Consider the following 26,314-nt stretch of genomic DNA (forward strand, 5'->3'; position numbering starts at 1 on the left):
AGAGCTACGCGGCGAATGGCGGAGACGCTGAGGCGGGTGCTGACCAGGGACGGTGCGGCCTGGTCCGGGGAGGAGAACACGGCTTCCGCCGGACCGCCTTTGCTGCTTCTCGGCGCACCAGGGTCTGGAAAAACAGCGCTGCTATTTGCTGCGGCCCTAGAGGCGGCGGGGGAGGGCCAAGGCCCAGTCCTCTTCCTGACACGGAGGCCTCTACAAAGCCTGCCCCGCGGGACCGGAACGACTCTAGACCCAATGCGACTCCAGGTAACTGTGCGGTGGGAGTGGAGGCGTTCTAGCCAATGGTGGAGTAGATCCGGGACTACTGAGTGACAGGTAGACAAGCCCATGGAGGGGACGGTGGAAGGGCGGGCCAGGGCAGCCACGATGGGGCGGAGTCAGGCAGGCGCAGTGAGGGGTGGCACCACGCGGAGCTTAATTAAGATTGAAGTGAGAGCCCATCCAATGATGGGCGGTGTTAGCAAGAGGCGGTGCCCAGAGGGTGAAGTCAGGCCCATCAAGGGGCGGGGCCAAGCTTGGGTCCATTCAGGACCAGAGTTGGCTCCTGTTGGTGTCAAGGATGAGGTCAGACCGACAATGCAATGCTGGGGGACGGTTTTCCGTGGAAAAACTGCCCTAGAGATTTGGCCAAAAACAAGCAAAAATGACTTGCCCTCAACTAATACTCGGCAGTGATGAGTGCTGGAAAAAGGGACGAATACAAGAATATTTAACCACTCTGAGCTGGTTCATCCTGGAACCAAGGAAAGTATGCAAGGAGGCAGGGTTCTCTTGCAAGCAGTCTGGCTTCTTGTGCTGAATCCGGCCCTTTCCTTCTGTTTCTCCTTCTAGAAGATCCGCTTCCAGTACCCACCCTCAACCCGAGAGCTTTTCCGGCTCCTGTGCTCTGCCCATGAAGCCCCGGGGCCAGCCCCCTCCCTTCTGCTGCTCGATGGCCTAGAAGAGTACCTAGCGGAAGACCCAGAGCCCCAGGAAGCCGCCTACCTCATTGCCTTACTTCTAGACACAGCTGCCCACTTCAGCCACCGGCTTGGGCCTGGCCGGGACTGTGGGCTCATGGTGGCCCTCCAGACCCAGGAGGAGGCAGATAGTGGGGACGTCCTGCACCTGGCACTGCTCCAGCGGTATTTTCCTGCCCAGTGCTGGCTGCAGCCAGATGCACCAGGTCCAGGAGAACACGGCCTCCGAGCCTGCCTGGATCCAGGCGGGCTGGGCCCCAGAACAGAGTGGTGGGTGACTTTCCGATCAGATGGAGAAATGATGATTGCTCCATGGCCCACCCAGGCTGGTGACCCCAGCTCAGGCAAGGGTTCAAGCTCTGGAGGCCAGCCCTGAGCTTTGGTGGGTGACCACCTCTCTGTGTTTCAGTTGCCCATGGCTACTTACCTCAGGGACATATGCAGATCCAAAGACCTAAACAATGTAAAGTGCTTTTTCTCTTTTAAAAGTATAGCATTATCTTGTATCTATTGTACCCAATCAATATATTGTTTAGTTTTGTTGCTTTAAACTTTATAAAAAGAGCTTCAGGCCGGGCGTGGTGGCTCACGCCTGTAATCCCAGCACTTAGGGAGGCTGAGGCAGGCAGGTTACCAGAGGTCAGGAGTTGGGAGACCAGCCTGCCCAACATGATGAAACCCTGTATCAACTAAAAATACAATAAAAATCAGCTGGGTGTGGTGGCAGGTGCCTGTAATCCTAGCTACTCGGGAGGCTTAGGCAGGAGAATCGCTTGAACCCAGGAGGCGGAGGTTGCAGTGAGCCAAGATTGTGCCATTACACTCCAGCCTGGGCGACAAAGCGAGACTCCCAAAAAAAAAAAAAAAAAAAAAAGTTTCATGATAAACATAATCTTCTGAGACTTCCTTTTTGCACTCAACGTTGTTACTAAGATTCAGCTACATTTTTTTAGTTCATTCCTTTTTCCGTATTGCATATAATTCCATGGGTGACTATACCCTGATTTCTTCATTAGATTGCCTTATTTACTGCTGTGAACATTCTTGCACACATGTCCTGGCACGTGTGTGTGTTTTCAGGGGCCGAGACAGGTGGATCACCTGAGGTCAGGAGTTGGAGACCAGCCCAGCCAACATGGTGAAACCCCGTCTCTACTAAAAATACAAAACTTAGCCAGGCGTGGTGGCTGGCACCTGTAATCCCAGCTACTTGGGAGGCTGAGACAGGAGAATGCTTGAACCCAGGAGGCAGAGGTTGCAGTGAGCTGAGATCGAGCCACTGCATTCCAGCCTGGGTGATGGAGATGAGACTCCGTCTCAAAAAAAAAAAAAAAGGCCGGGCGCAGTGGCTCAAGCCTGTAATCTCAGCACTTTGGGAGGCCGAGATGGGCGGATCACGAGGTCAGGAGATGGAGACCATCCTGGCTAACACGGTGAAACCCCGTCTCTACTAAAAAAATACAAAAAACTAGCCGGTCGAGGTGGCGCGCGCCTGTAGTCCCAGCTACTCGGGAGGCTGAGGCAGGAGAATGGCGTGAACCTAGGAGGCGGAGCTTGCATTGAGCTGAGATCCGGCCCACTGCACTCCAGCCTGGGCGACAGAGCGAGATTCCGTCTTAAAAACAAACAAACAAACAAACAAAAAAAAAACAGCCAGCCTTGGTGGTGCACGCCAGTAGTCCCAGCTACTCGAAAAGCTGAGGCAGGAGGATCACCTAAGCCCAGGAGGTCAAGGCTGCAGCGAACCATGTTGGAGGTACTGGGCTCCAGCCTATGTAACAGAGACCCTGTCCGTAGTTAAACCAAAACTCCCATTGAGTTACTTGCTGACACCAAGTGTCATCAGAGTACCCTCTTAGAACATGGCCTGATTCAGAATTATTGTTATTATTGTTAGTTGCAGAGACTAGCTAGAGGCCCGTTAAACAGCTTTGCTCTTCCTGGGTGAAGAACTAAACTAAGTTTCTCAGCCTTTCCTGTGACTGGGGTCATGTGACTGTTCCCAGCCAATGAGGTGTGAGAAGAAAAGAGGAAGTCCATTTCCGGGCCAGATCCCTCAAATGGCCCATTGAGGGTCATTGCTGCCCGTTTTCTTCCCTTGCTGACTGGCAGTTTGTAGAATAGAGGATCCATCTAAGTACCCTAAGAGAAGGTAGAGCTACAGACTGGAAGAGTCTTATCCTCTGACTCATCCTGTGGATGGCTGCCCATTTGAGCTGAGTTAGGAGAGAGAAATCACTTAGTGTGGTAAGCCACTAAGATTTAGGAGCTGTTTAACATACTATTTTATATTATGATTAGTATTCAGATTACAGGTTCAGCTTCTGAATAAGCTCAAGAACTTTAACTTCTACCCCATGGCCTATGCCCAGGGGAAGATGGGACTTACAGGGTGTTTGTAAAAATCATGGTAGAAAAACTTACATACATATGTATATAAAGGTAGATAGATTTAAAAAAAAAAAAAAAACTATACATATTTAAAGATACTGCAAGGTTGTGATTTCCTGAGCAGGATGGACTGGGCAGACAAAATCAGCAATGCCCCTACTCCTGAGAGAGGCCTCGCCCTCCCTGTTCAGTAAGTCTTGAGTCTGCAACTGGCTCTCTGAGTCATGTTGGATCCCCGATCATCTGCAGCCTGGTGTCCTAAGAGCAAGCCACATAGCTAGGGGGCAGAGGCTCAGCGGCTGGGATAAGGCTATTCTCATAAGGGTTGGAGTAGGGGCCATCGGATAAGCCCCCTTGGGCTCCCTGGGAGTCCCCTGAGCTATAGTCAGTTGAGATGCCAGAGTCAGATACGACAAGGTACAGGTACTTTAGGTGGGGTGGGGTAGAGGGCAGCTCAGGGGACAGTGCCCATGGACGCAAGAGCTGGGAGCTGGGGTCCAGGATGGTGTACTCGAAGCTGGCAGCAGAGGCTCCCTCTGGGCTAGGCTTCGAGGCCAAAGCAGATGAGCAGGAGGATGCTTCTGAGCCTTCATCCATGGCCACTGTGTCCACACTGCCATCAGGCCCTGGGAGGTCCTCACTGGGCGGGTTCCGGGGCAGCAACCATTTGTCCAGCACCAGATAGGTATCCTGGGCATGCCCACTGCCCACCGGCTCCAGCAGGGGGCCCTCATCATCTGTCCCCGGCTCCACTGCCTGCATCGTCCCCCAGCAGCGCTCTGAGAGGACTTCCAGGGAGGCAGGTGGGTCCTCTGTGAAGGGGGTGCAGGGGCTCCACCACAGGCAGCCATCGTTCTGGTACAGCCACAGCTGAAGAAATAGCACCAACCTGCTCAGAGAGGCCTGCAGTTTGGCTGCAAGAAGCAGGGAAGCCCAGGCACTGAGGGGACAACCAGGTCACCTACCTGGAAGTTACCCTTGTGGGTGGTGAAGAGGCCTTCAAACTCGCTCTCTGGGCTCGGGATGCCAGGCCAGATCTTCTGCTTCAGAGCCCTGTTGAAGCCGATAGAAACAGTTATATAGATATGACTCATTGAACACTCACCAATACCCCCTCCACTCCCAGTCATAGGGGCACAGATACTCCTAGTCCCTGTGATCACAATGGAGGCAGAGGAGTGCATCAGGGCTGGGGGACAGGGGTTTTGACTGAAGCATCAGCAAGGCCCTACAAAAGGGTAACTGGAACAGGGTATTGAAGGGTGCATAGGAGTTCAATATACCTTGGTCATTCTCCCTTTAATCCTGGCTATGGCCAGGTGCAGTGGCTTACACCAGCACTGTAATCCCAGCACTTTGGGAGGCTGAGGTGGGAGGATCACTTGAACCCAGGAGTTCAAGGCCACCCTGGAAAACATAGTGAGACCCCATCTCTAAAAAAAACAAAACAAAAAAAAATCAAAAAACCAAAACCCTGGCCCAGACTTTTCCAGGAGGTCCATGATGTCACTTCATAGATAAATATTATGTTGTTATGTTACCTTCTGGAGTAATGAGAGAAGGCATTCAGAATAAAATCCAAGCTGGGCACGGTTGCTCATGCCTATAATCCCAGTGCTTTGAGAGGCTGATGTGAGCAGATCACCTGAGGTCAGGAGTTCTACACCAGCCTGGTCAACATGGTAGAATCCCGTCTCTACTAAAACTACAAAATTAGCAGGGCATGCACGCCTGTGATCCCAGCTACTCAGGCAGTTGAGGCAGGAGAATCGCTTGAACCAGGAGGTGGAGATTGCAATGAGCCAAGACTGCTGCACTGCACTCCAGCCTGGGCAACAAGAGTGACTCTGTCTCAAAAACAACAACAACAACAAAAATCCAAACTCCTCCCCACAACCCTGCAGAAGGCCCTGGATTATATGACCCCTGTCACCTCCCTCATCTCAACATCTGCCACACCCCCTTACATACTGCTCTAGCCATGTGGCAATTCATTTTTTTTTTTTTTTTTTTTTTTGAGACGGAGTTTCACTCTTGTTGCCCAGGCTGGAGAGCAATGGTGCAATCTCGGCTCACCCACAACCTCCACGTCCCGGGTTCAAGCGTTTCTCCTGCCTCAGCCTCTCGAGTAGCTGGAATTACAGGCGTAATGTGCCACCACGCTTGGCTAATTTTGTATTTTTAGTAGAGACAGGGTTTCTCCATGTTGGTCAGGCTGGTTGCAAACTCCGAACCTCAGGTGATCCGTCTGCCTCGGCATCCCAAAGTGCTGGGATTACAGGCGTGAGTCACCGCACCTGGCCCTGCGGCCCTGCCATGTGGCAATTCTTGAAGCTGGCTGAATGTTCCAATCTCATTCCCACCTCAGGGCCTTTGCACCTGCCATTTCTTCTCCCCACTTTTCAAGCAGCTGCTTCCTTCCAACCTTCAGGTTTCCACTCTGATGTCACCTCCTCCTGGAGGCCTTCCCTGATCATCCTGTCATATCCCCACATCCTGTTTGTTTCTGCGATATCACTCATTATAATTTATCATCAAATATTTCTTGGGTCCCTTGTTTGTTGACTTGAGATCCACAAGGTCAGAGACTTGTGGTCAGGCTCTGGCTTGTTCTCCATTCTCTCTCCAGTGCCTGGCACATGTTTGGCACTCAGTATGTATTTTTCAACCAAGTAAATGAACAGGGCCATGAAAGACAACTAGCAGATTGCTTAGCGGACAAGGCAGGAAGGGTATTTCACACAGAGGGAACAGGATGGGCAAAAGCTTGGGGGTGTGAAACCACCTGGTGTGTGCTTGGAATTACAAATACCTCAGAATGGTTGGTCTGATCATAGTGTCTGAGGAGCTTGACTGCAGGGGTGGGAGGCATTCAGGGGCTTAAATTCTTTCACTAAATTCATCTAGTTGATTTTACAAAGGTGATGACATTGGGGAAAGGAACTAGCAAAGGGACCCAAGAAATGGCAGCCCCTGATGTAGAAGGAAAATCAGGTGAAAGTCCCCAAGAGCAGAAAATGTTAACATTCTGGTCTAGTCTGGCATGCATCCCAGCCCTGCCACTGACGTGACTCCTTACTGCATGACCTTGGGCAAGTGCGTGTCTCTCTCTGAGCCTAGGTTTCCATAGTGAAAGAGGACCGTTGGCGAGGAGGAGTCTGGGCCCAGCGCCCGAATGGGGAGCTCACCGGCGGTGGGACAGCAGGGCGAGCACGGTCAGCAGCACCAGGATGAGCACGAGGATGAGGGAGAGCGTCAGGATGAGGGGGTCCAGGTCTGAGAGACGGGGAGGAAGTCAGGGCGGTGGGCTTGCCCCGTGGTTCGCCCCGGCTCCTCCTACACCCCTGCCTGGAGCCTCACCGCTAGGCGTCAGCAGCGACACAGGCTCCGACCAGGCGCTCCAGAAGCCGCCGAAGCTCGGCTCAGCCATACGCGCGCGGACGGCGAAGGTGTAGCGCGTCCGGCCCCTCAGGTTGCTCAGCACACATTCGGTGCGGCCCTCCAGGATCTCCACCTGGGGGCGGAACCAGGGCGAGGGAGGCGAGTCAGACAAAAATAGAGCACGTGGGGGCGGGCCTTGGTAGAACCGAGCCAATCAGGGGAAGGAAAAACGGTGCCCTAGAATCGCAATTGGACCAATAAGAGTAGGGGGAGGAGCCCAAGAAAACTCGGGGCCAATCAAAGAGAGAGACTCTGGTACCAAGGGGCGGGACCCGGGTAATTTAATAACTGGGCTAGCAGGCGAAAAGGGAGCCGGGCGCTAAAGGGGTCTAGGGTTACGGGCCAGAGGGAGAAGGGGTTGGGGTTCAGCAGGCTTGCGAGGACATTAGGAAAGGGGGCGTGTCTATGGGCGTGGAACGGTCTTCAGCACCAGGGTAATGGGATGTGGGATGTCACGGACCGGCCCTGGAGGCGGCACCGGGTGCGACCTCGAGAGGCGTGGCTGGGCAGTAGTCAGTGGAGCTTTGGGGGCTGGGCCGTAGGGGCTGGCCTCACCCTCTGCACGCTCCCTGCGCCGTTGCCGGCCGAGACGTCCACCTCGTAGCGGATGTGGGACGTCATGGGTGCCTCAGGCGGCGGGAGCCAGCGCAACACTATGTGGCCGCCCTCGTCAGCCAGCCGTGCCACCAGCCCCACGGGGGCGTCCAGGAGCACTGCAGGCATGGGGGTTGGTCAGGTGGGCGAGGACCGAGACCCCTCTCCTCCGATCACTCTTCCATTCCCAGAGCACTTACCTACTTCATTGATGTGGATGATACGGTGATATCGCGGAGCGCCGGAGGCTGCTGTGACGCGCAACTCTAGGGGCACGAAGCTCGACGTGTCGGCTGTAGGCAGCGAACACCAGAAGCGCACCGCACCACGAGCCGTGGGAGCCTGGTGCAGGCGACAAAGCTTCCATGGCTCATCCCTGTGCGCCCAGGGACCCGGGAGGGAAGGGAGCAAGTTGGGAGTGTGGACCGGGGAGTTTGCGTTCCCGGCCTGTGGGGGACTGTGTGTATGTCTCGCCTTGTGTGTGTGACAAGGTGTTCCTTTGTCGCCCATGCTGGAGTACAGTGGCGCTATCATGGCTCACTGCAGCCTCAAATTCTGGGGCTTAAGGAATCTTCCCACCTCAGCTTTCCAAGTATTTGAGACCACAGACACGCGCCACCACGCCGGGTTTTTTTGTTGTTGTTGTTGTTGTTTTGTGTTTTTTGAGACGGAGAGTTTCACTCTGGTTGCCCAGGCTGGAGTGCAATGGCGCTATCTCGGCTCATCGCAACCTCCGCCTCCCGGGTTCAAGCGATTCTCCTGCCTCAGACTCCCAAGTAGCTGGGATTACAGACATGCACCACCACGCCCGCCTAATTTTGTATTTTTAGTAGAGACAGGGTTTCTCCATGTTGGCCGGGCTGGTCTCAAACTCCCGACCTCAGGTGATCCGCCCTCCTTGGCCTCCCAAAGTGCTGGGATTACAGGCGTGAGCCACCGCGCCCACTCTTTTTTTTTTGTTGTTGTTGTTTTTTTTTGAGATGAAGTCTCGCTCTATCGCCCAGGTTGGAGTGCAGTGGCGCGATCTCGGCTCACTGCAATCTCCGCCTCCTGGGTTCAAGCGATTCTCCTGCCTCAGCCTCCCGAGTAGCTGGAACTACAGGCGCCCGCCACCACGCCCGGCTAATTTTTTGTATTTTTAGTAGAGACGGGGTTTCACCGTGTTAGCCAGGATGGTCTCGATCTCCTGACCTCGTGATCCGCCCGCCTCGGCCTCCCTAAGTGCTGGGATTAGAGGCTTGGGCCACCGCGCCGGGCATTTTTTTTTTTTTTTTTTTTTTTTTAAGAGACGGGGATATCGCTGTGTTGCCCTTTCTGGTCTTGAACTCCTGGGCTCAAGCAATTCTCCCGCCTCGACCTCCCAAAGAGTTGGTATTACAGTCATGAGTCACTGCTGGTCTCCTTTTGGATACTACCTCGAGAGGGCGTCCCAGCGCCGATGTAGTAACGCCTAACCCTCGAGTTGGAGGCGTTGTTATCCCAGCCTGATGTTTGGGGTCGCGTTCCAGCGGTGATCGCGGGAGTGTTCGCGCCCCGGCCCATAGGGGGCGTGCCAGCCCTGGACCCGCAGAGTTCCCTCCAGTGACCACGACTGGAGGCGCCTTCGGGCCTCAAACAGCCGGGGACTTCCGAGGCTACGACCTCCAAGGAGCTCTGCCCCACCCGCTCCCTCCGCCCGAGGAGGCGCCCGCCGGATCGGACTCACTCGAGGTGGTAGGAGAAGCTGTAGTTGTCTGGGCTCACCCCAGCACTCGCCGCTTCCTCCCAGAAACACACCAAGTCCTCCAACCGCTCGGTGAAGCACAGAAGCTCTTCGGGTCCGCGGGCCACCAGCAAGGCCGCTGGGGAGGGGCGACAAAGGAAGGGCATGGGGGTCTGAGCTCTGTCCTCGGAAGACAGCCCCCTCCTCTTCCCTCCCGCAGCCTGGGCGGACCCGATAAGAAAAAAGCCCCGCCCTGACATCTTCCCAAGCGGGGCCCTTGGAGGGGTCCGCAGAGGTGGTGGCCCCCTAATTCCCAGAGGCAAGTTGCTCGCCTTACAGTCCCCCGCCGTCACCACTCGCGCACACCTGCCCACCCTGCGGCCAGCTGAGCTGGTCGCGGAGTTCAAGACCTTGAGCTCGCGGCTGCCAGCCCCGCCCCAGCCTAGGACTCGCGCGCGGCTGGGGGTGTGTGCGGAGAGGCGGGCCCCCTATCGGCCCCGGCAGGCTCCCCGCCGACCGATAGCGCCAACCGTGTACCCCGCCTCCCTCCCTCCACCGGGCCGGGCAAGTGATCTGGCGCCCTCAGGCAAACCGTGTTTACAGTAACCTGTGGCTTGGCCCCTCGAACTCGGACCTGGGCTTTATCCTCCCTCCCCTAGGGAGGGTCGTCTGGGTGCCCACCCCCCAGGGACCTTAGCACCAAGCCTGCGCCCTTAGGATTTAGCATGTCCCAGACTCCCTGAAAAGGTAAAACGGGAACCGTAAGCCTACTCTAGCTCTTCCCCAGGACGCGATCAGGAGTCTTGAATCCTAACATGTCCCACCCCACCCCCGCCCATCCAGGACCCAGTCTAAGGGTTCAGATGCCAGCTTGGCCCCCAGGACCCGGTCTGGAAGTCCAGAAATAGGCATAGCCGCCAGGACCTAGGTTGGGAGTTCAGGCCCCAGTATGGTTCTGCAGGCTCCAGTGTAGGGGTCCACACGCAGTTCATCCTTACCTTTGCTCTCGAACTTGGGGTCCGGGAGGTTGGGCGGGGGCGCCCAGGCGGCCCCAGCGAGCAGGAGACAAAGGGAGCCGACCTGGGGCCACAAGGACGCCCCGAGGTGGTCCATGATACAGCCCCCGCCACGGGGAGCCCAGGACTCCTGCCCCTCTGTCCCCCGCCCCTGGCACAGTCCACAGCTGGGTCAGCAGCTGCCTCCGCCGGACGCAGCTGACCAGGCCCTTCCCTACCAGGCGCCTCTAAGTGGCAGATCCCCGAGGGGGCGGGGCCAAGACAGCCTGGGTAGAGATAAGTGTCTGGCGGGAGGGGGCAGGGGCCCTTCCCGGGCCCAGAGGCCGCTTGGGTGCAGGGGAGGGAGTTGGGCTGCAACACCTCCCGTTCTGGCTTCAGACATCCTTTTTTTTTGCTATGTGGCCCTGGACAGGTGACTTACCTTACCTGAGCTTCAGACTTCTCATCTGTAAAATCTAGCCTGGCACATAGCAAACATTCCAAAAAATGTATCTACTGATTTTATCGCAGAAATCAGCATCTCTTTCCAGCCTGGAAATAATTCTTTCTTTCTTTCTTTCTTTCCTTCCTTCCTTCTTTCTTTCTTTCCTTTCTTTTTTCTTTCCTTTCTTTCTTTCTCTCTGTCTTCCTTTTCTTTCTTTCTTTCTTTCTTTCATTCCTTTCGTTTCTTTCTTTCTTTCCTTCCTTCTTTCTTTCTTTCCTTTCTCTCTCCTTCCTTCCTTCCTTTCTTCCTTCCTTCCCTTCCTCCCTCCCTCCTTCCTTCCTTCCTTCTTTCTTTCCTTCTTTCTCTCTCCTTCCTTCCTTCTTTCTTTGCTTCTTTCTCTTTCCTTCCTTCCTTTCTTTCTTCCCTCCCTCCCTCCCCCCTCCCTCTTCTTTCTTTCTTTCTTTCTTTCTTTCTTTCTTTCTTTCTTTCTTTCTTTCTTTCCTTCCTTCCTTTTCTCCCCTTCCTTCCTTCCTTCCTTCCTTCCTTCCTTCCTTCCTTCCTTCCTTCCTTCCTTCCTTCCTTCCTTTTCTCTCTCTCTTTCTGCCTCAGTCAGGGTGTTGCTCTGTCACCCAGGCTGCAGTGCAGTGGCACAATCATAGCTCACTGCAGCCTCTGTACTGAAGCAATCTTCCCACAACACCTAGCTCATTTTTAAAATTCTTTGTAGAGATGGGATCCCACTATGTTGTCCAGGCTTGTCTTGAAATCCCGGGCTTAAGCAATCCTCCAGCCTCCATCTCTCAACTACTGGGATTACCAGAGCCACTGAAGCCGACCAATAATAATCCTTATAACGACCAGCAGTTGAGTGTTTGCACAGTGCTAAACCATGCTCCTGGACAGTATGTATAATATGTGAGATTTTCATTTATGAATTTTCGGGAAAAAAATTTTACCACCCACATTTTTATTCTCTTGGGCTGGGCCTGGTGGCTCACGCCTATAATCCCAGCACTTTGGGAGGCCGATGCAGGCAAATCACTTGAGGTCAGGAGTTCGAGACTAGCCTGGCCAACATGGTGAAATCCCATCTCTTCTAAAAATACAAAAATTAGCCAGGCGTGGTGGTGTGCGCCTGTAATCCCAGCTACTCGGGAGGCTGAGGCAGGAGAACTGCTTGAATCTGGGAGATGAAGATTGCAGTGAGCCAAGATCACGCTACTGCACTCCAGCCTGGGCAACAAACAGAGTGAGACTGTGCTCAAAAAATAATAATTGGCTGGGTGCAGTGGCTCACGCCTGTAATCCCAGTACTTTGGGAGGCTGAGGCAGGCGGATCATGAGGTCAGGAGTTCGAGACCAGCCTGGCCAACATGGTGAAACCCTGTCTTTACTGAAAATACAAAAATTAGCCAGACATAGGCTGGGTGCGGTGGCTCATGCCTGTAATCCCAGCACTTTGGGAGGTCGAGGAGGGCAGATCATGAGGTCAAGAGATCGAGACCATCCTGGCCAACATGGTGAAACCCCGTCTCTACCAAAAATACAAAAATTAGCTGGGCGTGGTGGTCCATGCCTGTAAATCCCAGCTACTTGGGAGGCTGAAGCAGGAGAATCGCTTGAACCCAGGAGCCAGAGGTTTCAGTGAGCCGAAATGGTGCCATTGCACTCCAGCCTGGCAACAGAGCAGGACTCCATCTCAAAAAAAAAAAAAAAAAATTAGCCTGGCGTGGTGTCATGCGCCTGTAATCCCAGCTACTCAGGAGGTTGAGGCAGGAGAATCACTTGAAACTGGAAGGCAGAGGTTGCAGTGAGCTGAGACTCCAGCCTGGGCAACAAGATCCAAACCCTGTCTCAAAAAAATAAATAAATAAAAATAAAAATTTTAAAAAATGAAATAAAATAGCAATACTCCCACCCCGTTGCTATTAAGAAGGTGGGTTTTTTTGTTTTTGTTTGCAGCCAATGTGCTTATTGTCACCTGACATGTATTTGATGTTTTGTTATTGATTTGCTGCTACTTACTACTCCATAAAAGCAGGCTTTTTTTTTTTTTTAAGATGGCATCTGGCTCTGTCGCCCAGGTTAGAGTGCAATGGTGCGATCTCGGCTCACTGCAGCCTTTGCCTCCCCGATTCAAGCGATTCTCCTTCCTCAGCCTCCAGAGTAGTTGGGACTGGCTGGGCGCGGTGGCTCAAGCCTGTAATCCCAGCACTTTGGGAGGCCGAGACGGGCGGATCACGAGGTCAGGAGATCGAGACCATCCTGGCTAACACGGTGAAACCCCGTCTCTACTTAAAAAAATACAAAAAACTAGCCGGGCGAGATGGCGGGCACCTGTAGTCCCAGCTACTCGGGAGGCTGAGGCAGGAGAATGGCGTAAACCCGGGAGGCGGAGCTTGCAGTGAGCTGAGATCCGGCCACTGCACTCCAGCCCTGGCGACAGAACCAAACTCCGTCTCAAAAAAAAAAAAAAAAAAAAAAAAAACCCCAAAATAAACAGAGTAGTTGAGACTACAGGTGTGTCCCACCATATCCAGCTAATTTTTTGTATTTTTAGTTGAAACGGGGTTTTGCTGTGTTGGCCAGGCTTGTCCCGAACTCCTGACCTCAAGTGATTCCCCCCCGCCTCAACTTCCCAAAGTGCTGGGATTACTGGCATGAGCCACTGAGCCCAGCCAGGCAGGGATTTTTTTGTGTGTGTGGAGTCTCGCTCTTGTTGCCCAGGCTGGAGTGCAATGGCAGGATCTCGGTTCACTGCAACTCCCGCCTCGCGGGTTCAAGTGATTCTCCTGCCTCCACCTCCCAGGTAGGTGGGATTACAGGCGCTTGCCAACACGCCCGGTTATTATTTATTTATTTATTTTGGAGATGGAGTCTCGCTCTGTCACCCAGACTGGAGTGCAGTGGCGCGATCTCCACTCACTGCAAGCTCTGTCTTCCAGGTTCACTCCATTCTCCTGCCTCAGCCTCCCGAGTAGCTGGGACTACAGGCGCCCGCCACCGCGCGCGGCTAATTTTTTTGTATTTTTAGTAGAGACGGAGTTTTACCGTGTTCGCCAGGATGGTCTTGATCTCCTGACCTCGTGATCTGCCCACCTCGGCCTCCCGAAGTGCTGGGATTACAAGTGTGAGCCACCGCGCCCGGCCTCAGGCAGGGATTTTTTTTTTTACCCTTTTGTTCTTTGCTGTATCCCCAGCATATAGAACAGGGCCTGGCACACAGTAGAAGCTCAAGAAATATTTTGTGGAGTTAAAGACTAGAGATGTAGAGAAAATCAAGCTGAGAGAGGTAGAGAAACAGCTGATCTCATGTTAGCCACTGGCACAACTGTGCCTGACCAACCCTGCGCTTTTTTTTTTTCTTTTTCTTTTGTTTGAGACAGAGTCTCCCTCAGTCGCCCAGGCTGGAGTGCAGTGGTGCGATCTCGGCTCACTGCAAGCTCCGCCTCCCAGGTTCTCACCAATCTCCTGCCTCAGCCTCAGCCTCCGGAGTAGCTGGGACTACAGGCGCCCGCCACCACGCCTGGCTAATTTTTTTTTGTATTTTTAGTAGAGAGGGGGTTTCACCATGTCGGCCTGGATGGTCTCGATCTCCTCACCTGGTGATCCACCCGTCTCAGCCTCCCAAAGTGCTGGGATTACAGGCGTGAGCCACCGCGCCCGGCCACCCCTGCGCTTTTAAAAAACGGAAGTCAATGCAAATCTCTTCCTCAGGAAATTGGTATTTAGATTGTGCATGTATGTGAGAGGGAGGTAGAATAAACAAGATGGACACCTGTTTCATAACTTTGGTCACAATAATTATTATGAATGACAAACCGGTCCCAGAGTTAAATGCATGTTTACTGGAGTTCAATCAATATTTGAACACCAACCACTTACCATGGAACCTTGAATACACTACTTAACCCTCCCTTGTCTCAGTTATTCATGTATAAAATGTGGAAGATAGCCTGGCTGACGTGGTGAGATCTCGTCTCTATAAAACATGTTTGTTTGTTTGTTTTTTAAGTAAGCCAGATGAGGTGGTGCACGTCTGTGGTCCTAGCTACTCGCGAGGCTGCGGTGGGAGGATCACTTGAGCCCAGAAGGTGGAGGCTGCAGTGAACCATGTTCATGCCACTGCACTCCAGCCTGGGTGACAGAGTGAGACCCCATCTCTTTTTTTTTTTTTTTTTTTGAGACGGAGTCTCACGCTGTTGCCCAGGCTGGAGTGCAGTGGCGCGATCTCGGCTCACTGCAAGCTCCGCCTCCTGGGTTCACGCCATTCTCCTGCCTCAGCCTCCTGAGTAGCTAGGACTACAGGCGCCCGCCACCGCGCCCGGCTAATTTTTTGTATTTTTAGTAGAGACGGGGTTTCACTGTGGTCTCGATCTCCTGACCTTGTGATCCGCCCGCCTCGGCCTCCCAAAGTGCTGGGATTACAGGCTTGAGCCACCGCGCCCGGCCGTGAGACCCCATCTCTACAAAACATTTTGTTTGTTTATTTTTTGTTTTGTTTTGTTTTTGAGAGTCTTTCTCTGTGGCCCAGGCTGGAGTGCAATGGCACCATCTCGGCTCACTGCTACCTGTTTCCCGGGTTCAAGCGATTCTCCTGCCTCAGCTTCCTGAGTAGCTGGGACTACAGATGTGTGCCACCATACCCAGCTAATTTTTACATTTGTTTAGTAGAAACGGGGTTTCACTATATGTTGGCCAGGCTGGTCTCGAACTCCTGACCTCAAGTGATGCGCCTGCCTTGGCCTCCCAAAGTGTTGGAGTGTTGGGATTACAGGCATGAGCCACTGTGCCCGGCCACCTTTTTTTTTTTTTTTTTTTTTGAGACGGAGTCTTGCTCTGTCGCCTGGGCTGGAGTGCAGTGGCTGGATCTCAGCTCACTGCAAGCTCCGCCTCCCGGGTTTATGCCATTCTCCTGGCTCAGCCACGAGGTCAGTAGATCGAGACCATCCTGGCTAACACGGTGAAACCCCGTCTCTACTAAAAATACAAAAAACTAGCCGGGTGAGGTGGCGGGCGCCTGTAGTCCCAGCTACTCAGGAGGCTGAGGCACGAGAATGGCATGAACCCAGGAGGCGGAGCTTGCAGTGAGTGGAGATCGCGCCACTGCACTCCAGCCTGGGCGACAGAGTGAGACTCTGTCTCAAAAAAAAAAAAAAAAAAAAGAGAGGCATATCACCCCAAAAATGTTGGGGAAGGAAGTTCTAAACCCTCTTTGTGTGATAAGATCCTTTATTTATTTATTTATTGAGACGTGATCTCACTGTATTGCCCAGGCTGGTCTCGAACTCCTGAACTTAAGTGATCCTCTTACCTCCACCTCCCAAAGTACTGGGATTACCCTCCTGAGCCACTGTGTCCAGCCAGACAGGGTCCTCTCTGGCATCTGGGTTCAGTGTCATACTCCACCCAACACCTTTCTTAGGGCTCTTAGTTTTTGTTTTTGAGACAGGGTCTCCCTCTGTCCTCCAGGCTGGAGTGCAGCAGCCCAGTCACTGCTCACTGCAGCTTCAACCTCCCGGGGCTCCGGTGATTCTCCCACCTCAGCCTCCCAAGTAGGTGGGATTACAGTCTCGTACCACCACGCTCAGCACATTTTTTGCTTGTTTGTTTGTTTATTTTTGAGATAGGGTCTTGCTCTGTCACCCAGGCTGGAGTGCAGTGGCACTATCTCTGCTCAATGCAGTCTCCACCTTCCGGGTTCAAGCAATTCTCTTGCCTCAGCCTCCACAGTAGCTGGGGTTACAGGCACATGACACCATCCCTGGCTAATTTTTTTGTACTTTTAGTAGAAGACAGAGTTTTGCCATGTTGGCCAGGCTGGTCTCGAACTCCTGACCTCAGGTGATCCGCCTGCCTTGGCCTCTCAAAGCGCTGGGATTACAGGCGTGAGTCACCGCACCCAGCCAAATTTTTGTATTTTTTGTAGAGACAGGATCTTGTTATGTTGCCCAGGCTGGTCTTGGCTCTTAGGTTTTTCTCTCTCTGTGTTTGTGTGTGTGTGTGTGTGTGTGTGTGTGTGTGTGGTTGTTTTCCTTTATCTTGATAAAGGGTGAACGTGGCACACAGGCGCAAAATAAACAAGACTGACACCTGTTTCATAACTCTGGTGACTATTTTCATCTGCATCTGTCACTTCTGATGCATCTCCAACATTTGTAACATTTCTCTGGGGAGGGATCTGACGTACCCATGCCCCACCCCTTTCTATATTTATGAGATTGAGCTGTCCACCAGCCACCCATGGGCTGATGTCTTTGGAATATGGATCTAGTACCAACAGGGTCATGAAAAGAGATGGGGTCCAATGGGCTACAGTTGGGGGGTGGTCCCGGGATACAGAGTATAGTAGCTTCAGTTGGGGGCTTTCCAGGAGAGGAGTCACAAGCTTGCCTGTGGGACTTGTGTCTTGCGGGGAGGACACAGCTGCCTCAGGTCGGGGAGACAGACAGAGTGTGCCGGGTCCCCTCTTTCCGCCGTAGCATGAAGTCTCCGGGGGCGGCTGGACTCATGGCATAGAAGACGTTGGCATTGTCAGGAATCAGGAGCTCTGGTCAGGAGTGGAGACGGTGGTAATAGGCCCTCACAACCTTGTGTCACCCTCACAGAGTACCCGGGAACCTACTACCACTCAACCTCGAACCTGAACAGCCGTGGGTCCCTCTGCAGCGACTGCCAATCAAGCTCATTCTGCTCTCACTGGGAATCTGGACAACTTCTCACTTGAAAACCTGCACCACCTCAAGCCGTCCCTTATCAAAAGCCTGGGCAACCTCCTAACATTCTCCCCCTCATCACAGACAAGGCAACCTGCAGTAAAAGTTTGGGCAAACTGGCGGGGCGCGGTGCCTCACGCCTGTAATCCCAGCACTTTGGGAGGCCGAGGTGGGTGGATCACTGGAAGTCAGGAATTTGAGACCAGTCTGGCCAACATGGTGAAACCCCGTCTCTACTAAAAACACCAAAAAAATGATCTGGGTGTGGTGGCGCATGCCTGTCATCCCAGCTACTCAGAAGGCTGAGGCAGGAGAATCACTTGAACCTGGGTGGTGGAGGTTGCGGTGAACCGAGATCCTGCCATTGCATTCCAGCCTGGGCAACAGCGCAAAACTCCATCTCAAAAAAAAAAAAAAAAAAAAAAAAAACCTGCAGTAAAAGTTTGGGCGAACTTAGACCACCCTAGACCAGCCCCCCAGACAACTTCCTGCTCACCCCACCCCTCCCCCACAACCACTTCCAGCCCATCTCATGCTGCTGTCACCTTGAACAACTTCCCGCTTCCAGCCTGCACGCGCTTGTGGCCTCACACTCAGCACCTGAACAACCTGAAGCATCTGTCCTAATATCCAGCCAACCTCATGCCATGTACTTCAGCGTGAACACCCTCAATCCCTTGCTTCTCCCTGTCAGACAGGACAACCTCATGCTTCCCTGCTATCCATTTGGCTCTCTCCCATCCCAGGTTCAGATAACCTCAGGGTTCCGGGGGTGAACAAACCTACTTCCTCACAAATCCAAGGCCGGATGCCCTTTAGTCTCCCATCCCTACAGGTTGAGCCTGAACAACCTCACCATGATGCTACAAACTTAAGATCAGACAAACTTCTACACTCCCTTCTCTCACTTGACCCTAGACAATCTTTTTTTTTTTTTTTTTTTTTGAAACAGAGTCTTGTTCTCTCGCCAGGCTGGAGTGCAGTGGCGCGATCTTGGCTCACTCCAACCTCCGTCTCCCGGGTTCAAGCAATTCTCGTGCCTCAGCCACCCAAGTAGGCATGTGCCACCACATCCGTTAATTTTTGTATTTTTAGTAGAGACAGGGTTTCACCATGTTGCAAGGCTGGTCTCGATCTCTTGACCTTGTGATCTGCCTGCCTTGACCTCCCAAAGTGTTGAGATTACAGGCATGAGCCACCGCACCCGGCCTTTTTTTTTTTTTTTTTTTTTCAATTGAGACAGGGTCTTGCTCTGTCACCCAGACTGGTGTGATCTCAGTTCACTGCAGCCTCCACCTCCTAGGCTCAAGTGATCTTCCCACCTCAGCCTCCCCAGTAGTTGGGACTACAGGCACATGCCACCATGCTCAGCTAATTTGTGTATGTGTGTGTGTATATATATATTTTTTTTCTTTTTTTTTTCTTTTTTTTGAGACAGAGTCTTACTCTGTCGCCAGGCTGGAGTGCAGTGGTACGATCTTGGCTCACTGCAACCTCCACCTCCTGGGTTCAACCGATCCTTCCGCCTCAGCCTCCCAAGTAGCTGGGACTACAGGCACTTGCCACCAAGCCCAGCTAATTTTTTTTCGTATTTTTAGTAAAGACAGGGCTTCACTATGTTGGCCAGGCTGGTCTCGAACTCCTGACCTCAAGTGATCCATCCGCTTTGGCCTCCCAAAGTGTTGGGATTATAGGCATGAGCCACCACGCCCAGCCAATTTCTGTACTTTTTTATAGATGGAGTCTCGTCATGTTGCCCAGGCTGGTCTCAAACTCCTGAGCTCAGACAATCCACCCACCTTGGCCTCCCAAAGTGTTGGGATTACAGTTGTAAGCCACCATGCCCAGCCCATCCTACAAATTTAAGGCCAGACAACCGTCTACACTTGCTTCTGTCACTTGTCCGTGGACAATCTTTTTTTTTGTTTGTTTGTTTTTTGAGACTGAGTCTCACTCTGTTACCCAGGATGGAGTGCAATGGCGTGATCTTGGCTCACTGCCACCTCCGCCTCCCAGGTTCAAGTGATTCTCTTGCCTCAGCCTCCCGAGTAGCTGGGATTACAGGCGCCTGAACCACGCCCAGCTATTTTTTTGTTTTGTTTTTAGTAGAGACAGGGTTTCACCATGTTGGCCAGGCTGGTCTCAAACTCCTGACCTCGTGATCCACCTGCCTTGGCCTCCCAAAGTGCTGGGATTACAGGCCTGAGCCACCACACCCAGCTCTTTTTTTTGGGGGGGGACAGAGTCTCATTCTGTTGCCCAGGCTGAAGTGCAGTGCTATGATCTCGGCTCACTGCAACCTCCGCCTTGCAGGTTCAAGCAATTATTCTCCTGCCTCAACCTCCCGAGTAGCTAGGATTACAGGAGTGTGCCACTACACCCGACTAATTTTTGTATGTTTCTTGGAGACGGGGTTTCACCACGTTCGTCAGGCTGGTCTCAAACTCCAGACCTCAAGTGATCCGCCCAGCTTGACCTTCCAAAGTGCTGGGATTACAGACATGAGCCACCGCGCCTGGCCGGACCCTGGACAATCTTACTGTCTTTTAAATTCTAGGAAGATGACCTTTGGTGCCTCTCTCTCACACTGAGCCTAGACAACCTCATGACCTTACATCATTGGGGTACAGATGTTTTATGTCCTCTTACCCCCACTCTAATTATCTTACCCCTACTCTCTGCCTGAACCACCTCACAGCCCTGTGAACCCAGGTAACCTTGGGCTCCATCCTTGAGCCTGGTCAGTCTGCTCCCCTCCCTGCTGCCCCCCATCCTGAGCTCCAAGCCATCCCTGCTCACCCCTGTCCCCAGGAAGGACTTGAAAGAGCTGATAATCACGGGCCCAGGGCTGGGGTACATTGTGCTTCTGCAAGGCTCGCTGGACCACGCTGGGGGCTTTGTCCTGACTGGTCAGCTGGAAGAGAGGGGCGGGAGGTGAGGCGAGGGCCCTGGCCCCAAGGGCAGGGCAGCCCCTAGCAGACCCCTAGCCCAGCCCCTCACCAAGATGCTTCGATACAGGTTCCCGTGGTCATTGTCGATGCTGATGCGGATGACACGGGCCTCCGAGCTCTGCTGCGCCGGGAGGGGGATTCGAGGGCTGCCCAGAGGCAAAGGGCCGGGTCTGGGCAGGTCCGGGCTCAGGGGCAGCTGCAGGCAGTAAGGGATGGAGGCTACAACTTGGCTCATCTGCAGATGCTGAGGGCTAAGAAAGCGTGAACTTCTCAGCCACCACTGGTGTATTCAATAACCCCACATTGAAAATCTCAAGAAAACATTGGCTGGGTGCAGTGGCTCACGCCTGTAATCTGCCAGCACCTTGGGAGGTCGAGGCGGGCGGATCACCTGAGGTCAGGAGTTCAAGACCAGCCTGGCCAACATGGTGAAACTCCGTCTCTACCAAAAATACAAAAATTAGTGGGGCTTGGTGGCGCATGCCTGTAATCCCAGCTACTCGGGAGGCTGAGGCAGGAGAATCACTTGAACTTGGGAGGCAGAGGTTGTAGTGGGCCAAGATCACGCCACTGCACTCCAGCCTGGGTGACAGAGCGAGACTCCATCTCAAAAATAAATAAATAAATAAATAAATAAATAAATAAAATAAAATAAAATCTCAAGAAAACATACTACTTCCCCCTACACATGCAGAGCCTGGGACATGCAACTAGGGTACATTCACAAGCCTTCATATACACCACCCTACCATATACAGACTTTGGTTTCCTATTACAGAAACAGACGTGAACGGTATTCATATACACACAACCCGTGCTCATACACAAGAAATCCTGTGTACACACATATGCTGACAGTGGTTGGACACTCATAGCCCGTGCCAATGAACAACCCCACACACGATCTCGTGAATACTCAGGCCCACATTTCCTCTTCTGGTATGCAGATTCTTTTCTTTTTCTTTTTTTGAGATGGCGTCTTGCTCTGTTGCCCAGGCTGGAGTGCAGTGGTGCCATTTCTGCTCACTGCAGCCTCTGCCCCCCGGGTTCAAGCAATTCTCATGCCTCACCCTCCCAAGTAGCTGGGATTACAGGCTTGTGCCACTATGCCCAGCTAATGTTTTTATTTTTAGTAGAGACGGGGTTTCACCATGTTGGCCAGGATGGTCTCAATCTCTTGACCTCGTAATCCGCACACCTCGGCCTCCCAAAGTGCTTGGATTACAGGCTTGAGCCACTGCACCCAGCCTCTTTTTCTTTATAAACAGTGTCTCTCTCTGTCATGCAGGTTAGAGTGCTGTGGCATGATCGTAGCTCACTGCAGCCTCAAACTTCTGGGCTCAAGCGATCCTTCCACCTCAGCCTGCTGAGCCTACACCTCCCAGGTGTAGCCTGGGACTACACCCAGCTAATTTTTTTGACTTTTAATAGAGACAGGGTCTCACCATGCTGCCCAGGCTGGTCTTGAACTCCTGGCCTCAAGCAATCCTCCCACCTTGACCTCCCAAAGTGCCGGGATCACAGGCAATAGCCACCATGTCTGGCATGGTATGCAGATTCTTAGGGACATACATGTCCTCAAAAAAGTGTAGGCGGGGTGCGGTGGCTCACGCCTGTAATCCCAACACTTTGGAAGGCCAAGGTGAGTGGATCGTTTGAGCTCAGGAGTTCGAAATCCCCCTGGGCAACATGGCAAGACCTCATCTCTACTAAAGACAAAAAATAGCAGGGCATGGTGGTGCACACCTGTGGTCCTAGCTACTTGGGAGGCTGAGGTGGAAAGATCGCTTGAGCCTGGGGGAGGGGAGGAAGTTGCGGTGAGCTGAGATTGCACCACTGCACTTCAGCTTGGGTGACACAGCGAGAAGGCCCTGTTTCAAATAAAAAGGGGGTGTGATGTGATTGCACCCTAGATGCCCCATGGGTAAGCAGTTACACAGGTCCAGATCTGAGTACGAGTCAGATTGATGAGTGATCACCCAGACAGGGCCATGCAGATGCGTGCAATGCCCTGGATGGATAACCCGGGTGCTCAGTGCGTCTCCTGTGTACACTCCTGGCCCCACAATCCTGTGTGTACACATGTGCATGCACACACGCGCACACACACACACAGAGCCTGGGTGCCCACAGGCCCGTATGCACACACAAGCTGTCTTGGTACCTTGGTGCTGGGGCCCTGGGGCCCTGGAGAGGCCGGGGGACTGCCAGCAGGAGCATCTCTGCTTCTGGGACTTGAGGGGGGAGACCCTGGGGACACACTGGGGGAGATGCAGAGGCCGAGGTGGGGTGGCTGTGCTGACTCCTGATCCCACGGTCCCTGGTCCCGTCACCAAGCAGAATGCTCACCTGGAGGTGGGGGATGAGGGGTTCCCGGGACTCCAACTAGGGAATGAGCTTTTCTCTCGGGAAAGCTTCCTAAGGAGGGGGACAGGGGATGAAGCTAAGGCAGGAGCAGCCCCTGCTGATATCTGCCCACATCACTCCCCACACACACACCCTGAAACTCACGCACTGAGACGCTTGGTGAGGCTGATCCGCCGTTGGATTCGTGGGGAGCTGGGGCAAGAGGCAGCTGGTGGCTCAATGACCCGGGAGAGCCGGTAGCTGAGGGGGTCAACATGTGGATGAGGTGGTGGGGGCAGGAAATACAGGGGATGGAGAGATAAGAGTTAGAATCAGTTGGGAGGTGGGTTTGGGGTGTAAGAGGGAGCAGCCAGAGGTGGCATCCCACATGTCAGGGTCAGGGTGGTAAATGAGGGTCATTAAGCATCAAGGTCTTATCAGAGATGGGACAGGATGGCTGGTCAAGAGGTCACAAAGAGATTCACAGGGTGGCACTAAGGAATCAAATTGGGTCAGGATTAAAGTCAGGGTCAGGACCGGGCGTGGTGGCTCACGCCTGTAATCCTAGCACTTTGGGAGGCCGAGGCGAGAGGATTGCTTTGGGTCAGGAGTTTGAAACCAGCCTGGCCAATATAGTGAAATCCCATCCGTACTCAAAATGCAAAAAATTAGCCGGGTGTGGTCGCTTGCGCCTATAATTGCGGCTACTCGGGAGGATGAGGCAGGAGAATTGCTTGAACCTGGGAGGCGGAGGCTGCAGTGAGCCGAGATCGTGCCACTGCACTCCAGCCTGGGCAACAGAGTGAGAGTCTGTTTCAAAAATAAATAAATAAAATAAAAAAATAAAGTCAGGGTCAGACTGGGGTCTGGTCACCACTGGGGTCAATGGTTAGGGTCACAGTTATATAGAAAGAAGGTACACAGTTGTGATAGTCAAGTTGGACAAATAAACACGAAAGTTGGAGACAGTTACTCAGAACTGAGGATCAAGGGTTGGGGTCAGAGTCAGATTCAGATGAGGGGTCATGGGTCAGATAGGACCAAACATGGGGAAGTCAACACTTGGGACAGTTGAGTTGAATGACCAGCTGAATATGCTAAAGTTGAGGTCAGAAAATCAGATGGGGTCAAAATTGAGATGAGAGATCAACTGTGACTTTTTTTTTCTTTTTTTTTTGAGACAGGGTCTTACTCTGTTACCTAGACTGGAGCTGCAGTGGTGTCATTCTGGCTTACTCCAACCTCCGCCTCCCAGGCTCCAGCGATCCTCCCACCTCAGCCTCCCAAGTAGCTGGGACCAATGGCACTCAACACCACGTTCAGCTAATTTTTGTATTTTTTTGTAGAGATGGGGTTTCACCATGTTGCCCAGGCTGGTCTCAAACTCCTGGGCTCAAGCGATCCACCCACCTTGGCCTCCCAAGTGCTGGGATTACACGTGTGAACCACCAGGCCCAGTCTATTTGATTCCGCTGGAGATACTGCAAGGTCACAGGTTGTAGGGGGGTCAGGGCTCAAGAGGGGGTCTTGGGAGGAGCTGGAGGTGTGTACGGAATGGGTGGAATCCAGTTCGTGACCAGGATCGGCTGGGGTGGGGCCAGGACAGGCTACAGGGTGGTCACCTCTGCTCCTCACTGAGCTGGCGCTGGGCATGCAGGGCAGCCAGGATGGGCGGGTGGGGGCTCAGGGTGTAGCTCTGACAGCGCCTCTGCAGCTGCTGGATGCGGGCCAGGATCTCCCACTCCTGGGGGATGAGCCTCTGAGACTCTACCCCTGGCCCACCCCCACCCCACCTTCAGGCACCACCCCCACACCCAGTGTAGCCTCCACTCACCTTCCTCCTCTTCTCAAAGTTAATGAGATCCCCCTGGGGGCAAAGTATGTCTGAATTGCAGCACCCAGGGTCAAGGGTCAAGGTCAGGGGCCGGGATGTCAGGACCCCCACTGTGGGGTGGTGTCAGGAGTACAGGTAGGATCAAGGGTGGATATCGGGGCAAGTGGAGCTGGGGTCGGGGTCAAGGGTCAGGGATCAGACCTCCAACATATCCGGCAGGGCTGTGTCCAGCATAACCAGGTCCGTGAGGAAGGTGCCAAGGTAGGGGACAGGGCCTGGGGGTGGTTTCTGTGGCCCCCAAAGCTCCAGTCACTCAGGGCCATAACTGATCCCATCAACCTCCACGCCCCTCCCTGAAGATCCCACTTGTCCCCATCCCAAACTGTAATCACCGAGGGCAGGCTGCCTGGGGTGTTGTCCTCTTTTTGGGATCCCTCAGTGGCCTCCTCCTGGGGGAAGAGAAAAACTGAGCAGGCCTGGGGTCTCCTGGGACAATTCCTCAGGGAGGATGCCTGCAGACCCATTGTATGTACCCTTCGTGCTTTGAGTAATCAAAAGCCAGTGGTAGGCCAGGCGTGATGGCTCAGGCCTATAATCCCAGCACTGTGGGAGGCCAAGGCAAGCAAATCATGTAAGGTCAGGAGTTCGAGACCACCCTGGCCAATATGGTGAAACCCCGTCTCTACTAAAAATACAAAAATTAGCCAGGTTTGGTGGCTCACGCCTGTAGTCCCAGCTACTTGGGAGGCTGAGGCAGAAGGATAGCTTGATCCTGGGAAGCAGAGGCTGCAGTGAGCTGAGGTCGCACCACTGCACTCCAGCCTGGGCGACAGAGCAAGACTCCCTCTCAAAAAAAAAAAACTATTTTTCAAAGGCCGGACATGGTGGCTCACGCCTGTAATCCCAGCACTTTTGAAGGCTGAGGCTGGCGGATCACATGAGGTAAGGAGTTTGAGACCAGCCTGGCTAACAGAGTGAAACCCTGTTTCTACTAAAAAGTAGCTGGGCATGGTAGCTTGTTTCTGTAATTCCAGCTACTTGGGAGGCTGAGGCAGGAGAATCATTTGAACCCGGGAGGCGGAGGTTGCAGTGAGCCGAGATCGCACCATTGCACTCCAACTTGGGCAACAAGACCAAAACATCTCAAAAAAAAAAAAAAGGCCGGGCGCGGTGGCTCAAGCCTGTAATCCCAGCACTTTGGGAGGCCGAGACGGGTGGATCACGAGGTCAGGAGATCGAGACCATCCACCGTGAAACCCCGTCTCTACTAAAAATACAAAAAACTAGCCGGGCGAGGTGGCGGGCGCCTGTAGTCCCAGCTACTCCGGAGGCTGAGGCAGGAGAATGGCGTAAACCCGGGAGGCGGAGCTTGCAGTGAGCTGAGATCCGGCCACTGCACTCCAGCCCGGGCTACAGAGCAAGACTCCGTCTCAAAAAAAAAAAAAAAAAAAAAAAAAAAAAAAAAAAAAAAAAGAAGAAGCCAGTGGTGAAGGCCCACTCTAGAAGCCAGACCACCTTGGGTGGGGGTAGAGAGGTGACAAACAGCAGGGAGAGGGCTCCCTCATAAGAGGTGGGGCTTGTAGGGGTGGTGGCCCCCAGGGTTGGCCTTAACAGGGAGAGAATCCTTGTCTGCAGCTGGATGGCACAGGCCTGCCAAGGATCTCCTGGGTATCCTGAATTTGCTGTTGTTTATTTACTTTTTATTTTTATTTTTTATTTTTATTTTTTTATTTTTTTTTTTGAGACGGAGTCTCGCTCTGTCGCCCAGCCCAGGCTGGAGTGCAGTGGCGCGATCTCGGCTCACTGCAAGCTCCGCCTCCCAGGTTCACGCCATTCTCCTGCCTCAGCCTCCCGAGTAGCTGGGACTACAGGCGCCCACAACCGCGCCCGGCTAATTTTTTGTATTTTTAGTAGAGACGGGG

At 53.2% G+C, this 26,314-nt stretch overlaps 3 protein-coding genes across 17 annotated transcripts in view; 1 reads left to right on the forward strand and 2 right to left on the reverse strand.

Annotated features, from left to right (window-relative positions):
- On the forward strand, nucleotides 1-25,871 carry SWSAP1 (SWIM-type zinc finger 7 associated protein 1). 3 transcript variants are annotated; one of them, XR_013408949.1, is made up of 3 exons: nucleotides 1-264; nucleotides 850-1,480; nucleotides 25,553-25,871. XR_013408949.1 is itself a non-coding variant. In XM_001107303.5 (2 exons), the coding sequence occupies exons 1-2, from the start codon at nucleotides 16-18 to the stop codon at nucleotides 1,351-1,353; spliced, it is 753 nt and encodes a 250-aa protein (XP_001107303.2). In that variant the 5' UTR covers nucleotides 1-15; the 3' UTR covers nucleotides 1,354-1,701. The 3 variants fall into 3 exon arrangements, 1 of the variants encoding a protein (XP_001107303.2); XR_013408948.1 differs by lacking the exon at nucleotides 25,553-25,871 and adding an exon at nucleotides 1,549-1,701; XM_001107303.5 differs by lacking the exon at nucleotides 25,553-25,871 and having other exon boundaries at nucleotides 850-1,701.
- Nucleotides 3,239-10,353, reverse strand: EPOR (erythropoietin receptor). The gene is made up of 8 exons (XM_001105833.5): nucleotides 10,104-10,353; nucleotides 9,109-9,244; nucleotides 7,604-7,779; nucleotides 7,365-7,522; nucleotides 6,729-6,882; nucleotides 6,557-6,644; nucleotides 4,334-4,421; nucleotides 3,239-4,238 (listed from the first exon to the last, which is right to left on the reverse strand). The coding sequence occupies exons 1-8, from the start codon at nucleotides 10,216-10,218 to the stop codon at nucleotides 3,627-3,629; spliced, it is 1,527 nt and encodes a 508-aa protein (XP_001105833.3). The 5' UTR covers nucleotides 10,219-10,353; the 3' UTR covers nucleotides 3,239-3,626.
- The window catches only part of RGL3 (ral guanine nucleotide dissociation stimulator like 3), a 26,530-nt gene continuing 16,857 nt past the window's right edge, over nucleotides 16,642-26,314 (reverse strand). For 2 of the 13 annotated variants that reach the window (XM_028838756.2, XM_028838754.2), the window contains 10 exons: nucleotides 24,785-24,841; nucleotides 24,594-24,680; nucleotides 24,393-24,425; nucleotides 24,181-24,302; nucleotides 22,728-22,819; nucleotides 22,562-22,630; nucleotides 22,377-22,473; nucleotides 20,262-20,463; nucleotides 20,061-20,175; nucleotides 16,642-17,095 (listed from right to left, as the gene is read on the reverse strand). In XM_028838756.2, the coding sequence (XP_028694589.2) occupies nucleotides 16,977-17,095; nucleotides 20,061-20,175; nucleotides 20,262-20,463; nucleotides 22,377-22,473; nucleotides 22,562-22,630; nucleotides 22,728-22,819; nucleotides 24,181-24,302; nucleotides 24,393-24,425; nucleotides 24,594-24,680; nucleotides 24,785-24,841 (993 nt within the window). In that variant the 3' untranslated portion in view covers nucleotides 16,642-16,976. Of the gene's footprint in view, nucleotides 17,096-20,060; nucleotides 20,176-20,261; nucleotides 20,464-21,958; nucleotides 22,084-22,376; nucleotides 22,493-22,561; nucleotides 22,631-22,723; nucleotides 22,820-24,180; nucleotides 24,303-24,392; nucleotides 24,426-24,593; nucleotides 24,681-24,784; nucleotides 24,842-26,314 lie in introns of those variants that run through there. The other 11 variants (XM_077977497.1, XM_001105342.4, XM_028838757.2 and 8 more) reach the window with 9 other exon arrangements.

This window comes from Macaca mulatta, chromosome 19 (genome assembly GCF_049350105.2).
Source record: "Macaca mulatta isolate MMU2019108-1 chromosome 19, T2T-MMU8v2.0, whole genome shotgun sequence".
Lineage (NCBI taxonomy): Eukaryota > Metazoa > Chordata > Mammalia > Primates > Cercopithecidae > Macaca > Macaca mulatta.

Coding starts and splice junctions, on each gene's coding strand:
- SWSAP1 (XM_001107303.5), top strand. CDS start 16: ATGGCGGAGACGCTGAGGCGGGTGCTGACCAGGGACGGTGCGGCCTGG. Junction 265..849: donor TAGACCCAATGCGACTCCAG/GTAACTGTGCGG, acceptor TTCTCCTTCTAG/AAGATCCGCTTCCAGTACCC.
- EPOR (XM_001105833.5), bottom strand. CDS start 10,218: ATGGACCACCTCGGGGCGTCCTTGTGGCCCCAGGTCGGCTCCCTTTGT. Junction 6,645..6,728: donor GTCGCTGCTGACGCCTAGCG/GTGAGGCTCCAG, acceptor CCCGTCTCTCAG/ACCTGGACCCCCTCATCCTG. Junction 4,422..6,556: donor GCCCTGCTGTCCCACCGCCG/GTGAGCTCCCCA, acceptor CGGCTTCAACAG/GGCTCTGAAGCAGAAGATCT.